The sequence below is a fragment of the Medicago truncatula genome, chromosome 1 (assembly GCF_003473485.1).
Source record: "Medicago truncatula cultivar Jemalong A17 chromosome 1, MtrunA17r5.0-ANR, whole genome shotgun sequence".
NCBI classification, from domain to species: domain Eukaryota; kingdom Viridiplantae; phylum Streptophyta; class Magnoliopsida; order Fabales; family Fabaceae; genus Medicago; species Medicago truncatula.
In genome coordinates, this window is record NC_053042.1 from 45,657,107 (window position 1) to 45,675,736 (window position 18,630).

Below are 18,630 nucleotides of genomic sequence, written 5' to 3' on the forward strand. Positions count from 1 at the left end.
TCCAATCAATATTATAGGTTTGCTTTTGTTTTGTAACTTTGTTCTTCTTTTAATGACTTTAGTCACAGTAGTTTGATTGTTAAAATTGATTCCCTTGGCTACTTTTTATCTGATTAAGATGTTTTAAACATCCACCAATTAAAACATCAAATTTCACCAAAAATAAAGAAAACCACTTTTTCTCTTTAAACACTAATTTTTCACCGTTCAAATTGTTTTGAAATTTATCTATTGTTTTGAAAGTTTTAACAATTTAAATTATTTTAGATTTGATTCATCATCTAACCTAACCCTAAAATATATTTTAGTAAAAAAAATGATTCTGCAAAAGTATTAAGGTACCAAAGTTGTATATAAATTGTGTTATTGATTCAAGTCATATTCAAAATCATTGTAATGTGCTACTTTTCAAGATCATAAGTTTGATTCTCTACGATGTCAATTTCGATAAGCTAGTTTAATTTCTTAAAAAAAATTCAAAGACATCGTTTTAAGAATTCTTAACAACATCCTGGAGAGTCGGTGGTAAAAACACCTAGCCTCGGCCTGGAGAGGCAGTGGTAAGAATAGCCAACCTTGTCTTAGATATGCCGTAGTTAGAATATTCAAAAGGAAAAAAATATTCAACCCCAACATGGAGATACAGTGATAGAAATACCCAACATCAATTTGGAAAGGCATCAATACCATTACTCATCATCAGTCTAAAGAGACAATGCTCAGAATACTTGGTAGCATTGGTAAGAGAAGAAAAGTGTTGATGTTAAGGTGGCATCATCACTCTTTTTAAGTTAAGGTTGAGAATTTTGGTAAAATGTTGACTTAAAAATAAGGGTAGTTTATTCTATTTAATAAATTGCCTATAAATAGAGTATTTTACATTATTGTTTGATATTTAAGGGCTACTAATAGTTCAAAGTTTTTGCATGCGAAACACAATCTAAACATCGTGGGTAGAAAGATTTTATTAGAGGAAGGATTCAAACTTTCTCTCTTTTCTTTTTGGCAATCTTCTTGTGGGTTGAGAAAAGGACACAAAAGAGTAGAAATTAAAGTTTATTATTAAAACCTATTTCTTGTAACTTCTTTTAATATCTTGTAAAGACTCGTTGACAGTGGACTGAAGAATTGTTCTCTCCACTAAATATAAATCAATTTGCTAGATTTTTTTTTGCTTGGTTGAATATTGTTGTTTGCTTGGTTCTCATTAATATTTGCTCAACATATTTACTTGTCGAATTCACAACACCGGTATATTACACAAGAAAGAAAATGTGATTTAATATTGATATGCTAAAATTCAGAAAAATAAATCTTATCCTATAGGCTGTTAGTATATGTCTAGCATGTAGTCTATGACTGTTGCAAGAATAAAATCCTTAATTCATTTACTCGCTCTTTGTATTCCCTCACATTTTGTTAGACAACGAAGATATTTTGTTTGACAAAAGTAGGAAGGTAGAAGCACATGAAGACAAGAACCTAACATAAAATTGCAAGTTTAGAAAATTTCTTAAAATAAATTAAGTGTGTTGTTGTTAAACAAGGCACAAACTATTTTTTTAGTGACTTGGTGGTCTTAAAACACCTAACAGAGTGACATTCCCTGCAGCTATTGCCTTACACAATAACTATAATTTTGTCAAAAAAAGTTAATTATTTCTGATGAACATGATTTGTAATGATTAATTTAAAGTGTAAAATTAGAATCTTGGATATTTGCTATAGATTTTCTTTTCGTTGTTAAAATATTGCAGCGTATATTTTCATTCAACCGTTTGAGATCGATGCACAGCATTAAACCAACTACATCTGAAATGTATTTTTTTTAAGGATCTAAAATGTTATTATATATGTTAAGATTTATAATTTCATAGGTCATAGCCAGCATATGATGCAATATTGCATCTGATGACAAAATTGCAATTAAAAAACCTTTGATAATTGATTGATGGAGATTGGGTCTTTCGAAAAGGACTAACTTGACACAATTTTACAAATTAAAGTTCAAATCGTAGCTTTGAGAATAGGATTATCTATTAGAGAAAACTTAAAAAATAAAAAAATTCCCATTAACACATTTATATTCTTGGTCTCCTAATTTTTTTTTTTTTTTTTTTTTATGTTAACCATATGGAGTTCGATCGAGAGGTAAGTAAAGTTCGATCTAAAATTGTTCCAGCCATGAATCCAACTCAGGTTGAACAATTTGTCCTTTAATAAAACTTATTAATCACTTGAGATCAATTACTTTGTTTAAACCGCCTAATTTTACAACATTATTTATTTACTACATTCAAATGAATAACAAACAGCCATATACTTTGATAAATCTGATTCAAAATCAGGTATATATCATTCAATTTCGTTTAAATTGTTAGATAGTTCGGGAGAGCGTCAAGAACAACAATGTGTTAATGCCACATAACCATAAAGAGTGATGTCCGACACCACATCATTAAGTATATAAGTTGCATATAATGTAGGAGAGAGTCAAACCACTCACATTTGAACCCAAGAATAATGAATATAATTATTTGGCAGTGAAAATGCATTCGTGGAAATTGAAAACACTCAAACAAGTAGATATAGCTGCAGTGACTAAGGGAAGAAAAGGAATTTTGCACCATAAATTTGAAAGCAAGTCCTATGATTGCATTGACTTAATTCTTCCAGAAGGAACAAGCCAAATGTGCAGAAACAATGTGAGCTTTGCAGTTCGTCACTGTCAGAGCCAGATTACTGAAGTTGTTTATGTCCCCCCATTTGTATATCTAGAGAACAACAATGCCAGCATCAATCTTTGGCCAAAAGGCACATGCTCTTTTTCAGCACTATAAAAGAACCGGTCCATTTTTTGTTGCCGCATTAACGATTGAATTTGAATCATGAGATATAATTCATTGTGATTTGGACTGTCTCCTCATAGATGACCCACAATTTGCTCACACATGAGAAAGTGTATGTTCCCCCCACCCCCCATTTTACAATGAAACATTGCAAACTGATAATAAAGTAGAATCCAAAATTATTATAAAGTAAAAAAACAGAAAATGAGTCCAACCTCAGATATTAGTTAAGGAAACAAAAGCGAAAAAAGTTTCATTGAAAAGAGTATTTTGTGCACAAATTTCAAAATAAATTATTATATACGTTTTCTTAACTAGTGTTTTAAGAACATTTGTTAGCATTATTTTTTTTCAAGAGTAAAAAAAAGACAAGATTGTTTTGGCATAAACTAGATAAATTGTTATGGTCTCTACTAATATAGTGGGGCACCCTTCACTCCCAGTAGATAGTAACACTATCATCCTACCCTTGAAAATGAAAACATGTTTTTGGGTCATTAAATTAGCTGTCTCTCTCGAAGACAAGTTTCAATTTCAAGACCTGCAAGGCTGGAGAACACTCTTAACGTTCATGAATCTGTCAAGATCACATGATTTTAACAAACTCTAAGGTAGACAATGCATTAATGTCTATGGGACCAACACATGTATCTTCTAGTAAAACATACACAATGTACTATACGTTACTTTCAAAGTTGGTAACACAACATATGTCTTAATTATATATGTGGACAAGTCATATATGTCCACATTCCAATATTTGAGTACCTGGATGAAACATATTATGACTCTACAACTTCATCATACAAAAATAAAGCATTGATTAAAGTTTGGTTGATCAAATGTATCAAACCTACTTCACAAAAGTTGTAACAATTTACATAACCCTTTGATTTCAACATTGCTATTTATCAAAAGATGCAGTTGCAGAAGGCATTACCACCCCAGCAGGCGATATAGCTCCTGTGAGCTGAATTCCTATAAGGAAAAAAAATGCATCACAGATAGTAAAAATTTTGTGTGACAAAACTAAAATGAGTTTAACATAATGGAAGATCATTGAGAGCATAGGAAAGTACCTGTTGACTTAATCGAATGTCGGAAGATTCTGAGTCAAGCTGTACATTGCCAGTGTGGTCAAGATTTTGGCACTCTTCCTTGTCTTTCTTCAACTGCTCTGGTCCTAGATGAGCATATGCCGAAAGACTAGGCTGGTTCTTTTGTTCGTCATTTTCCCTGTGTCTTTTCGGAGACTGGCTTTGAATGAAATCTTCGAACCAAGAAAATGTTTCGGGAAGTTGCTGTGAATCCAATAGATTCAGCGGCAGGTCAATGTTATCCATCTCTTCACAGTCATCCTCACTATTAAGTAGCCATTCTTCTAACCAAGGAAGATTTTCAAGAATCTGGTGTAGAAGACAAACAAAAGAACAAAATTATCAACTTAGATTATTTTCATATTTCCACAAACCAAAACTATTAAAATTAATCTCATAAGAATCTTGAATCATTCCCATTCTGAATTGGTGTTAGAAAATAATGAATTAAGAATTAGAACCCTAGTCTTAAGCTAAGTTATTCCTCCTAATTCATTTTACACAAGAAAACTAGATTTTTGGTGTCACAGAAAGAAACCACAGATAAGAAAGCAAAAGAATGTCTAAAAAGAATGGTTGCATCTTTTATTTTTCATCATGTGATAGACCCTCTTCCAAAAACAAAGCAAAACATACCATAAGAAAATATTAGTGGCAGACTATGAAGCACGGACACTCTTCGAATTAGGCGTGTTTAGTGTCGGACATGCGTCGGTGTCCGACACCGACACAACACCTATGATTACACTAAATTATGTCATTTTCTCAAATTATTATCCGTGTCTGTGTTGTGTTCGGTGTCCGTGTCCGTGTCTGTGTCGTGTTCGGTGTCCGTGCTTCATAGATGGCAGATGATAAATGGAAAAAACACTATAAATTTGAGAAGAAAATGAAGTTAAAAGTTTTACCTGAGGAATATGGTGAGTTTCTTGTGCCTGGTCTACAAAATTGGGAGTGATAAGAGGAGGTTCAGTGGTCACAAAGTTGGGAGTGATAAGAGCAACATTCGCAATAGTTGCTTCCGCGGTTTCACGAACATCTTGATCATCTTTTTCTCCCAACTTAGCCTGTTGCTGCTGGTAAAATACTATGGATATTACATGCCCCCCTTCCTTTTCATCCTCTTCTGTTCCAAGATGATACTGATGCATAACCCAGTTAGTTTTTGCACCTTTTCCTCCATTCTCTGGAAACATATAAAGAACCATAATCTTTTTGCAGCCTTTCTGAACTCCATTCAAGAGGATAGGTTTAGTCTTTCCAGTCTTGTGCCAGCGGACATAAGAAAACTCTTTACCACCACATATTCTTCGCCGTTTTCGACTTCCAGTACTATAAGCTTTGACTGTTCTATGGAAAAAGTGTGAAGCAATTCCATCTTGTGAAACACCTACATTGTTTAATCATATAGCTTATTATATTGATCAAAATAATAATAATCAAGCATTCAAATTTGAATAAAGCTTAGATTATCCACCTGGTAAATGCTGAGGATGAGTATAACAAATGCCCCCATTCACATCAAGAGTAGTGATAAATGCATCGATGAAAGGGTGAGGTTTTGAACTTCCTTCACCAACTTTTGCAAGCAAGTGCCATATTATCTCTTGATCAGATGGATCAAATTTAACACCTCTAGGAAGTCCAGGCCACTCTTGTGTTACCTAACAACAGAAATTATTCAAATATCAGAATATATATAAGTGTGATACTTTAGGACTTAAATTAAATAAAAATGCTAATAAATTTTTTATAAAACGCTTCTGTGACTCCAGATATAAGCTAAGAACAAAGATCAAAATTGGAAATTTGATAACATAGGTTTTGGTTCAAAGACGAATCAATTACCTCTAACTCATTCACAATGATTTAGTCTGTCCTTTTTCTTCGTCACTCTTTACCTCTACCTATTGCCCTATCATTCATTTGGTCTACTGTTCTTACTAGCTAGTATTTCTACAGGTCTTCTCCGTAGCCCAGATCACATGGTAACAAATTGTCTATCGTGTATTACATCTATATCTATCGGGAAAAATGTTGATAAGCCCGTTTAGAATAAGAACTGTTGGCAATTAAGCAAGGCATGCAGTTATGTCGATATGGTTGCACTATTATAAAAAAATTATAATGTTAGGGCTTGTACTTATTTTACTTAGAAGTTAGGCTAGGAACACAGATTTTTATTTATATAGGCATGGATAGCAGTTGTTATTATCAGTGAATAGTTTTCTGACATCAAAGTTTTTAATTGCTCCACAACTCCGACTTGGGTCAAGACATCTAGATTTTTTATGTCTTCACGACCACAATGGAACCGCAATTGAGCCCCACATAAGCTGCATGTGGTTGCAAACCTCTACAAAATGGAGGATCTCAACGCAACTGCAATTTAAAACCATGGTCTTTAAGACTTCACCATAACGATAATAGCAGTCACATGCTACCTAATTGACTATAATTGTTCATCATCAATGACCACAATACAATCGTGAAGCAGTCATAGTTTAAAACTTTGATCTCCTTAACCGTATCACGATTGCAATTGTAGCCACACAGCGGCACATACCTACTGGACTGCAATGTGCCCAATATGAGGAATCACAACACAATCATGATGGAAATGCAATTTAAAACCTCGATCTTGGTGATTTCATCCTAACCACAACCGCACTTGTATCATACCTTATTGACTTTAATTTTCTCACAGACCAGGATCACAACTGTGACATAACCACGATTTAAATTTTGATCTTTCTGGTCACATTGCAGCCACAATTGAATATGTGTCGTACTTAATTGGCTACATTTTTCTCATGATCAAGGATCACAAATCCTGAGAAACTCGATTTTAAATCTTGACCTCTATGGTTGCATCACGACCGTAATTGCAATTGCATCATACCTAATTGACTACAATTTGCTCAGGATCAAGGATCACAACGCGATCACGATTTAAAACCTTGGTCAACATGATAAACTAAAGTGATATAACTCATCCTACAACCATCTCCATCGAATTCTATACTAGGGGAAAACAACTCCAAAATCAATTTGAAATTACAAAGGATGATCAACATAGTTCAACATTAATGAAGTAAATAATTCTTAAAGTGCATTATAATCCACTGTTAAACACATATGATGAAGAATATGGAAGGAAAAAAAAACTTTCAATGGTGACCTTCCATTTAATTTTTTACAATAAATAACCATGAGCATAGCAAGCTGAAATCCAAAAAATCAAGATATATTCATGAAAGAAGCAAATCTCATTTCAGATAATGAATTTTTTTTACAGGACATCAGTTGTATTCTTCATATATGAAGTTTTAGTGGGAAAAATAAACCATTCTTGATACTGAAACAAGATAAAGAAAGTGACTTAACCAGTCATGAGGGAGACAAAGAGAGAGATGTTAGTAGTGCAATTCAAATGAGTTTGTATGAGAGAGAGAGAGAAAGGAAGAGAGAGATGACCATATGCTTATACTTCTTTTGACGCTGCTTCTCTTTTTTCTCCCTCTCAAACTTTCAATTATTCAAAGAAAAAGTGTTACGTCACTGTCTTTTCGAACAAGTTTTAATCTAAATATTAATATTAATGAAAATAATATTTAATATGTGGATAATTAAATACATTGTTATGATATATTTGAGGTGCTACCTTAGCAGTAAAAGTTTTACCCTGTAATTTTAAGGTGTTGAGTTCGAATCACTAAAAGAGCGCCATAATAGGGCCATTACTTGTAATTTAATTAATAAAAATTCACCCCTTCCCCAATTTTTCTTTAAAATACACAATTAGAATTTAAAAATAAAACTAAAAATTCAATGTTTTTCAAAAATTAAAGAATTCAATGAAAAATACTATTTTGATTGAATACCATTAGTTATATTTCTTGTCTTGAATATGAATTGGGGTAGAAACCAACTTGATAGCACAAGAAAATAAGTTACTTATTTATCTCTATAAATATTATTTAAAATATCAAAATTCAAATATAATAAAGTATGTATGAATAAAAAATAATTTGATATTAAATCAAAAAAATAAAAATGATAAAATGATTGAAATTAAAATATTTTAAAATAACAATATTATTAAAACTCCAAAAAGAGAGAGTGTTATTTTAACCTTTTTAACAAATTAAATATGATTGTATTGCTAGGGTTGTTTTTCATTTATATATATCGTATCTTTTTTTATTTTAACTAACCTATCTAATAAAATTATTTATTTACTCGTGATTTTTTTTAAATAAATTTGAAATTGTTTATTTAGTAATTTCAATGAATTTTAAAGAAAAAGAGATATAAAATTATTTTATTGCTCAATTAGTTTTTTTTCTAGCACTTTTTGTTAATTTATCTAATTCAAAGATACGAAAAAATTAAATTCAAAAATACATATATGCAATTTTTTGACAAAGTTAATCTTGTTATTTGAATATGATACATATCTTACAACGTTATAGTTAAAAACAAAATTGCTACATATTTAAATGTGAAAAAAAAAATAGTAAATAACATTGCCAAGTTTCTTATTTTGTTTGCACCAAATATTCGACATGATAAACGTTTATCATATCACTATCTTATCGTATTCTTATCCAACACTTTATCCTATCGTGATTCTATTATATCATGTGCATCAAACAAACTCTAAGATAATCTCCAATAAAAGAGTCTCTATATTTAAAGACCCAATACCTATGAATTATTCACATTGAAGAACAAAGATTTTGGATACTTATTGAGCATAAGGTCTCTCTTAAGCACTTCAAAAAAAAAAAAAAAGTCTTGCTTAAGCACCTCAGTTTTAAGTGGGGTTCACAATATTTTTCATTAAATTAATCATTACAATGTATGCATGTTTTATTGATGAGACTTATTTAGAACTTTTGTTAGAGATGTTGGATTAAAGTGATTGAATGCTTATTAAGTATTGTTAGTAAACAAAATTATAAATGAGTCATGTGTATATGTGTGACTCATTTAAGTACTAAAAAATGAGTACCTCTATTATGGATGCTCTAAATATTTATTACAATTAATAAAAAAAAAATTACAATTTTGAAAAATAAATTAAGAAATAATTAATTGAGACAACCTTGTTTAAAATTGTTATTAAAAACAAGGGAAATGATTATTTTTCGAATGGTTAGTGCAGGAAAGCGAAGAATAATATTGCATAGCCAGTGTTTTATTTCCAACCGCTCCCATGTATTCTGCCCTTTCATTTTATCTTTTCGTTCTTTTTTTTAAAGAGTTCTTCTTGTGTTTCTTGCCCAAACTATTCGTGCAAAATAGCATAACTCTAAAAACAAATATGTGAAATCAAGTCGAAGGGGAAATTAAATGGAAGGTTGGAACGTAGATAAAAGGATGTTGTGTTGGATGTTTGGTAAGATTAAACGAGATAAAATTACAGATGACAACGTTGGAAAGAGAGTTTGAGTAGACATGTAGGTAATAGGTTATAATATGAGTATAAATCAATGGCATAAACATGATAAAACTAACCAAGAGATGAACGATATTAGCGGTGACCGGCGGTGGCAATGAACAATGAGTTTGGTGTGGTTAACGGCTAGGGTTTCTTTTTTAGTAGAAATGTAAGAGTCTGACTGAAGAGATGAGATGTCAGATAAAAATGAGAGAAAATGAATGGATAAAAAAGTATTTTATGTTGACTTTAATTTTAGGCCTAACCATAAGTTTGTGTGAGGTAGGATACTATTAGTAATATAAGGAGTGTGGTTATCATCGGATCTCAAAATGAAAAACCATGAGTCAAACTAAACTAGATCGGTTTCAATTGGTTTGGATCGGTTTCAAACCGAACCAAACAATGTCGGATATTTTTTCGGTTTGGTCCAGTTTGGACTATCGGTTTCGTTGGTTTAATCCGAACCGCTTACACCCCTAGGTCATATCATCTAGGAAAACCATAAAAAAAAAAAATGAAAATAACTATTAAGAAAGATTTAAAGATTGATAAATTGGATATAAATATGGTATGATAAAATACTATGACATCATTCATTTCATATAATTGACTTTCTTAAGTGAGATAAGACTTAATTGTTGTTGTATATTTTTTGTATGTTTGAGGCAGTTTGTAACCTCCTCTAATTGTAAATATGGTGTTTTTTTTACGCTATGTGATGTTTTTCATTCTCTGGTATCATCATCAATGCTTTTTTGTATGGTTTTTAATTAAATTTACCATGATTTTCTTAAAATCATAATTTTTCGAAAGTTTGTTATATTCAAAAAAAAGTATATTTAGTTAAGAATTGTACAAAAAGATCCGAAGTAAAGACTTAAGTTTTTTTTCCTATTATTTATATCTAGTATTGATATCTTAGATTTGGCCTATTGTTTCCTTGTTAGACAATACTCTTAGAGTTGGTTGGTGACTGAACAACCAATAAAAAAAATTAGGATTTCAAACGCAACCATGTCGGATCACTTTTCCTACGACGTGCGGTAGAGGATTATGACTGACATTAACATTCGAAAAGAAATTAGGACTGTTATCTTGAGGAGAGATATCACTTGTCATGTCCTACAATCATAAAGTAATTCAGTTGGAGGATAAGAATTTCAGTTTGGATTAAGTATTAGGAAAACAAACCAACAATGTCACGGTTGAAAGTGTTACCTTTTTTGCTACAAGGACAACTTCAGTCGCCAACTAACTATAAGAGGTGTATAGATGTTATTTGAGTATCATGATGATATTTGGTTCGAAAGAAAAGAACCCGGTCCATGTATTCACATCTTCGGCTGTAAAAAACGTAGTCCATCTACCCAGAGGCAGAGCCCCTCACAGTCCACTTGCAAAAATTAAAAATTTAAAAATCATAGGTTTATTTTGCGAAATTTTTAACGATTTTAAGGCGATTTTAGTTTTTGGCAGTTCCAAACCCCCAAAAGTGGTGTGTGGATGTTTGTCACGCTTATACCTGACTGATTGGTGGAAATTCACCAGTCTTCTAGTTTGTAGAGGGTTTCAAACCTTCCTTATATTATCTTGTCAACTAAAACATTCCCTCAATTAATACTTGTATTGTAAAATAAAATAAAATAAAACAGTTCATAATTCATAGTTTATTACAACGGAAATTTATGTTTATATAGTCTATTTTAATGGCGCACTCAAGCTTTTTTGTCGGGCTCCACCACTGCCTCTGCTACGTCTTTTCTCCTTTCCGTTGCCATTCTGATCATCTTGAAGGAGACTGCAAATTCCAATCAAAGCAAGTTCCTTGAGTTATCAAAGAATGATAATTACAGTTCCTTGGTGCAGTGCTTTGAGATGTACTTATCAAATGATATTTATCAAATTCCGATCAAATCGTCTGAGATGTACTTATCAAGTGTAAAGATGGAAATCAATTGATGCCAACATCAGCTTTTGGCCCAAAAGGCACATACTTTTGAACACTAAATAAGCATTCTATGTTGCCACAATAAGGATTGAACTTGAATAATAGATCATGAGACATAAGGTTGTTCTATTGGCCTCCCAAGTTGTCAGCCCCTAAAAAAAGAGAATTTTGCAATTGTCTGAGTTTTCTGCAGGGACATGATTACAAAACTACACATGTTGCTCTTATAATTAACTAATCTGCCACACTTTACTAATCAAAAATAGGTTCCTTACTTCCTTTATATCATTGTTAAATTGTTTTGGGTGAGAGTCAAGATTAATTTTTCTAATATAAATAAACCGATATCTCCTATATCTTCTACTCACAGTTGCAAATTAGATTTTTGATCCTCAAATTGGATAAGTTGTTATGTTTTCTAGTTATATTTACATAAAAGCTAGCATCAGTTTATAACATTTTTAGGGTAAAGAGTTGAAGGGGCCACTGATCTTAGTCATACCCACAGACATGTCCATAAAAGGAGGCCGGGATTAGACGACTGGAAAAACAAGAAAACACGGCCGACCGGGCCAAGACCAAGGCCTATAGATAGTAATTAGTTACAACAAATGACTTGTGTTGTTTCTCAAAACATTTATAAAGAATGATTGAAAAAGGTTGACTAGTGGGGTACCCTTTACTCCCAATAGATAGTAACACTCTCATGCTTCCCTGGAAAACAAGAGCAAGTTCTTGGGTCGCTCAATTAGCTGTCTATCTGCTAAGACAATTTTCAATTTCATGATCTGCAAGGCTGGAACACTCTTTAACATTCATGAATCCATCAACACCATATATCACATGATTTTAACAAACTCTAAGGTAGACAATGCATTTGTCTTTGGGACCAATATATGCACAATGTATCTGTTACTTTCAAAGAGAGCAGCATGGGTCCTTTATATGTGGACAGGTCAAGTCCACATTTCAATATTTGAGTACCTAGATGAAACATACTACTATACAACTTCATTGTACAAAAAGAAAACATTGATTACAGCTTGGTTGGTTAAAAAGTTTCAAACCACTACTTCACTAAAGTTGTAACAATTTAATTTGCCCCTCTGATTTCAAAATTGCAATTTATCAGAAACTGCAGTTGCAAAAGGTATTACTTCTCATCATAAGTGAAGAAAATGTTAGTTGATTGTCTTGCAACCACCCCACGCAATGTAGCTATCCTGTGAGCTGAATTCCTAATAAAAAAAAACAAGCAATGCATCACAAATAGAGAAAATTTGGTGTGTGACAATTAAAATGAATTTAATGTATTGGAAGGTCATTGAGAAAATAGGAATACCAGTTGACTTAATCGAATATCGGAAGGTTGTGAGTCAAGCTCTACATTTGCAGTGTCAAGGTTGAGATTTTTTTCAGTCTCAACGTCAAGATTAAGGCATTCTTCAATATCATTCTTCTTTGTAGTGTTAAGTTCAAGATTTTGACACTCTTCAATATCTTTCTTCAATTGCTCTGCTCCTAAATGAGCATATACGGAAAGACTAGGTCGTTCCATTTGCTCTCCGCTTTCCCCATCCCTTTTCGGAGACTGGCTCTGAAAGAAATCTGCGAACAAGGAAAGTCCTTCCGCAAGTTGCTGTGAATCCAATAAATTCTGCGACAGGTCAAAGTTATCGACGCCTACATTAGTTTGAGTTTCTACCGTCGACGAGTCAGTTTTTGCAAGCTCTTCCCAATCATCCTGACTTTCAAGTTGCTGTGAATCCAATAAATTATGCGACAGGTCAAAGTTATCAACGCCTACATTAGTTTGAGTTTCTATCATCGACGAGTCAGTTTTTGCAAGCTCTTCACAATCATCCTGACTTTCAAGTAGCCATTCTAACCGAGAAAGATTTGGTAGAATCTGTTATAGAAGACAAACAAAAGATCAAAATTGTCAACATAGGTTATGTTCATATTTCCACAAACTACGATCACGAACCAAAAGTATCAAAATTAATCACATGAGTTTTGAATCACTTCCATTCAAAACTGGTCTTAAAAACGAAGGCATTAAGAATTAGAACATTAGTCCTAAGCTAAACTATATAGTATAGATAACCAAGAGTGATTGGAAGGTGTAAGAATTTATTTAAGTGAAGGCAACAGCAAACATGCATCTGTTGGGAGAAAAACACCACACCAAATAAATATCTACTTTAAAATTTGTGGCACCACAGCACGCCTTCTAATAAAATCAGCCTAATTCATTAACGCGGGCAAATCAGATTTTTGGTGTCACAGAAAGAAACCTACAAATGAATATCGTGTCACATTAACACCGATCAACATTATGAGTTTAACATCTTAACAAAAGACATTTCAAAGATTCAATCCACATTAAATGTTTAAAACGTTTTTGGAGTCAGAAAAGAAGGAAAACGCCACACACAATCGTATACAATCAAGGTTACATTTTCATTATGTGATACACCCTAATTCAAAAACAAAGCAAAACATACAATACGAAAATGTTAGTGGAGTTGACTTTACCTGAGGACTATGATGAGATTCTTGTTCTTGGTCTACATCTGAACAATGCTTCTCATTGCGAGGAGGTTCAGGCGTCACAGAATTGGGAGTGACTGGATCCACTTTTACAACAGTTGCTTCCGTGGTTTCAGGAACATTTTGGTCATCTTTTTCGCCCAATTTGGCTTGCTGCTGCTGGTAAAATACTTTAGAAATAACATATTCTCCATCCTTTTCATCCTCTTGTCTTCCAAGATGATATTGATGCATAACCCAGTTAGTTTTCTCAGCTTTTCCTCCACTCTCCAGAGTCATATAAAGAACCATAATCTTTTTACAGCCTTTCTGAAGCCCGTTCAAGAGGATAGGTTTAGTCCTTCCGGTCTTGTGCCAGCGGACATCACCAAAATCTTGACCACATATTTTTCTACGCTTTCGGCTTCCAGTATTATAAGCTTTGATAGCTCTGTGGAAAAAGTGTGAAGCAATTCCATCTTGTGAAACACCTACGTTTTATAATCATATAGCTTATTATGTTAATCAAAATAATAATCAACCATTGAAGTTTGAATAAAGCTTATATAGTCCACCTGGTAAACGCTTAGGATGAGTATAACAAATACCATCATCCATTTGAAGAGTAGAGATAAATTCATCGATGAAAGGATGGGGTTCTAGATTTCCTTCACCAACTTTTGCAAGCAAGTGCCATATTATCTCTTGATCAGATGGATCAAATTTTACACCTTTAGGTAATCCAGGCCACTCTTGTGTTACCTAACAACATAAAACTTTCAAATATCAGAACATCTACAGGTGACATCCTGAGGACTTAAAAAATGACAAAACATAGTTTCATTGTTCATTTAAGCTGTTAACTTAAATGCTAATAAAATTTTAGGACGGGTGTCTGTGACTTCAGATATAAGACAAGTATCACTATTATGAAAACAGGGGGGAAACAATACTCAAGCACCAATATCATTGTACATGCAAGGTGAATGCAAGTATGCAACCAACCCACCGATTGATATCTTGTATATAGTGGAGAAAGATCAGAAGGTACAATAAGAAACTACCCATGGAATAGGTTCCTGTGTGACTGATTCCTTCCTTCCAGAAATTAAATACCATATTTCTGTATAAAAACCATGCTAAGTGTGCTCTAGATCCCCCAAGAAATTGAACGATACAAATGACCTAATGTGAATTTAGACGAAATTAATGCACAAAGAATATATGGATTGCCTACTGCATTTCTGGTTCCTCTTTTTCCAATACATAATTTTTTTTTATGATTTGCATTGTGTATTACATCAACCAACAATCAAATACTTTCTCATTTCAGAGGGTTGGCTACATGGATCAATTAAATATATAACATCCCATCATGTATTTTGATTTAAAGATCAAACGATTACCTCTAAATAATTCTTAACGATTTGGTCTATACTTTTTCTACGTCACCCTCTATCTCTAACTATTAATCTATCACTTATTTGGTCTACTCTCCTTACCAGTATTTCTACTGGTCTTCCCCAAAGGCCAAATCACATAGGACAAAATTCTCTATCGTGCATTACATCAATTGGGAAAAATGTTGATAAGCCCATTTAGAAGGAAAAAAGTGTTTCTAGAGGCAATTTACTATCAAAGACATTATCCTAATTGTTTGTGCAATCTCTTGAATCCAACATTTGGTCCAAACTGTTGAATGTCGTCGACAAGAAGGGACTCGAGTGGATGGCTTCGAGAAGTGAGTGGAACTGATGTGTAAGTTTATGGAAGAGTTTCTTCGATTCAGTTATGACTTGACTGTGATCATTGTCTTAGGACCATGGGGCAGACTAAGAAATCTGAATGAACTTTGATGAAGTGAAGTGGAAGATTTATAGCTTGGATGATACGTGTGCTGTGTTAAGGGAATGGATGAAGCAGAAGGCTACAGAGACAGGTGCAGAAATATCAATAGATTCAGGAATTTTGCTGGCACGTTGTGAAAATCTCAATAAATTCAACTTATGATGGAGATGAATAAATTGGAGCGCGAAAAAAGGCAGTACACAGGGTTCAGTTGCACAATTTGGATAGGAGATATACAATTAGTTGTTTTGCTCGGGCATAATTTTTTTTTTAAATTCAATATAATATACCAAAGATGAAAGTGCCTCTAACATGTCTGGATGTGGTTGTGGGTCTGTCTTGGTTGGAGACTTTGTGAGAGGTTATGAGAGGTTAAAGTCAATTGCAAAAACTTGCATGTTGTTTGAGCAAATTGGAAACACGGTGAGATTATAAGGGGATCTATCATTATGTAAATCATAGGTATGCCTTAAATCCTTAATTAAAGAGGATTCAGCGGAGTACATAGGAATGGTCTTAGTAGAGAGTATAGACAACAGAATCAAAACAGCTATCAAAGAATATGTGCAGGGCTGCATTTGGGAGACTTAGCAGAATTGTCCTGATCAGAATCACGGGACAAGGAGCTGACATGTTTTTCAGATACCAAAAGACCTCACATTTCCTTTCATTATAATAGCTTCAGTTAAGGTATAATTGACATTTTTTCTTCTTTTTTCATATACAATCACACTCATGCAATATCACTGATAGAACTTAGCAAAGAAGTGAGAAACCATTAAATACCACTGATATATAATTATGATGAAAATTAATAATGAAAACTATAATAAGCAAATGAAGACAAGTAGGATACTGGACATGAAGGAGGTTGAGGTTGAACATTTTCCATGAAATAAACCTTACACACACAAATGCAATATCTAGACAGAACAAAAGTTCTGTTCCACTGAAATACAATTGAAAGCAAAAAGTTAAATTAAAAAGATTTACATACATCACTGTTGTCGATAACATGTTGACAATTTGGGCAAGCTCTGGTAGGATTGCTTTCCCATATAACTTTTTCGGTTGCTTCAGATGCACGCTTTATTTTTGTTGCAATTCTCCTTTTGTCCACCAACCATGATGGTCTACATATACAAGAAAAGATGCATAACTATATATATAAACGTTGACAGACAAATTAACTATGTTCAGGATGACAGTAAGAGTTCCACTATTACAAGGATAGCACAATTCAACTCAAATAAAAAGCCACAATTGGTAAAATTAATCAAAGGGGGAAAACAATCTTATCTTAGTGTTTACAATTGGAACAAAGGAACCAAGGACGACACGAATAAGACACAATTGACATGTAGAAGTAAAACATGTTTGGATTGACTTTTAGAAATCTCATAATCAGAAGGAATTACCATAGCGAGTTTTTTGTCAAAAATTGTTTTTATGTTTAACTTGCAAAAACTAGACATGAGATTATCAACACCAAGTTGTGAAGCGATTGTGTCCGCGACATTTAGGTTTTTGATATTTCTGCTAGAGTTACAAAAAAAAAGAAGATTGTAAACACGATCAGGATAACTACATCGCAATCACGACCTAGGTCAAGACATCTAGATTTTAATGTCGCATCATGGATCGCAATTGCAGCCACATCATACCTAATTGACTGCAATTTGCTCGGTATAATTATAACCCTAATGTGATCGTCGTATAAAACCTTGATCAACATCAACCGAAAGCCGTGTCTATTGAATGCAAAGCAAAAACAACCCAAAATTAAATTTAAAATTAAAAAGGATGATTGCCATTGTTGGATGTTAAATAAATAATTATATCCACTATTAAAAGAAAATAACAATGAACATAGCAAGAATGATCATAACATTGAAAAGAAAAAACAGAAATTCAAAAAAGAAACTATTTTTTCATAAAAGAAGCAAAACCCATTTGAAATGAAGAAAAAGATTCACGAGAGAGAGAGAGAGAGAGAGAGAAACATACCCAGACGCAGCCATAAGGGAGAGAACACCGAGTGAGTGAGAGAGAGACTCTCAAACTTCCGATGATACAATGAACAAAGTGTTGCTGTCTCTGTCTCTGTCTCTTGACAAATTATGTTTTAATAATTTCCTTCCCTCTACTTTTCTCATTCAAAAATCAAAATCTAATTTTTATTTTATATTCTTTAATAAATTCCATCAAATTTACGATAGTTTCCAAAGAATTTAAGTTTAATTTTTAGATGGAATAATTTTTTATTGGATTAAACTTATTTTAGTTATCTGATAGTCCAACTTTAAATCACCAAGGAACCAATGAGGTGACAAAACAAATATACAATCTAAATCAATTAAATTGATTTTTTATAGGTTCGAGTAAAAATCGACCAACCAAACCAATAAAACTTGTTTTTTGTTTTTTTATCAAGTAAAACTCGTTTCTATTTATCCAGATATTACATCATTCAAAACATATCACTTGAACTAAATCATGATATTTTATTATTTCTTTCATTTTACACTGACGAATAGACAGACACTATTGTCGTCTATCCGATTTTCTACTGCACTTAATTGGATAAAAAAGATATATATATTGATGTATATTGTAATCAAATATTTTTTGTTGATAAGATTAAAAGTTATAGTTTCAAATTGTTTCTATCCCAATGGAGTAGCTTTTATTACAATGGAATTTAATATATTTTTAATTAATAGTTTAAATAATATTATAAAAAAAATAAAATAGTTTAAATGAAGGGAAAATTTAGAATAGTGAGAAACTCTATCTCATGCAGTTGGTCTTACTACTATAGTCTTGCAATCCATTTGTTTAATTTCTAACTTTGATAATAATATATAATTATTCATTTTTGACCTTATATTGAAATAAAATATAGCG

The 18,630-nt window shown here is 32.6% G+C and overlaps 2 protein-coding genes across 2 annotated transcripts; both read right to left on the reverse strand.

The window, feature by feature from the left end:
• Positions 1-3,569: 3,569 nt before the first annotated feature.
• LOC11408501 (SUPPRESSOR OF GAMMA RESPONSE 1) lies at positions 3,570-6,447 on the reverse strand. The gene is made up of 6 exons (XM_039831190.1): positions 6,431-6,447; positions 6,301-6,328; positions 5,424-5,610; positions 4,855-5,336; positions 3,929-4,282; positions 3,570-3,827 (listed from the first exon to the last, which is right to left on the reverse strand). The coding sequence occupies exons 1-6, from the start codon at positions 6,445-6,447 to the stop codon at positions 3,786-3,788; spliced, it is 1,110 nt and encodes a 369-aa protein (XP_039687124.1). The 3' UTR covers positions 3,570-3,785.
• Positions 6,448-12,238: 5,791 nt separating this feature from the next.
• LOC11406966 (SUPPRESSOR OF GAMMA RESPONSE 1) lies at positions 12,239-17,859 on the reverse strand. Its single transcript, XM_003591780.4, has 6 exons — positions 17,731-17,859; positions 16,721-16,856; positions 14,451-14,637; positions 13,882-14,366; positions 12,686-13,252; positions 12,239-12,581 (listed from the first exon to the last, which is right to left on the reverse strand). The coding sequence occupies exons 1-6, from the start codon at positions 17,742-17,744 to the stop codon at positions 12,525-12,527; spliced, it is 1,446 nt and encodes a 481-aa protein (XP_003591828.2). The 5' UTR covers positions 17,745-17,859; the 3' UTR covers positions 12,239-12,524.
• Positions 17,860-18,630: the final 771 nt, after the last annotated feature.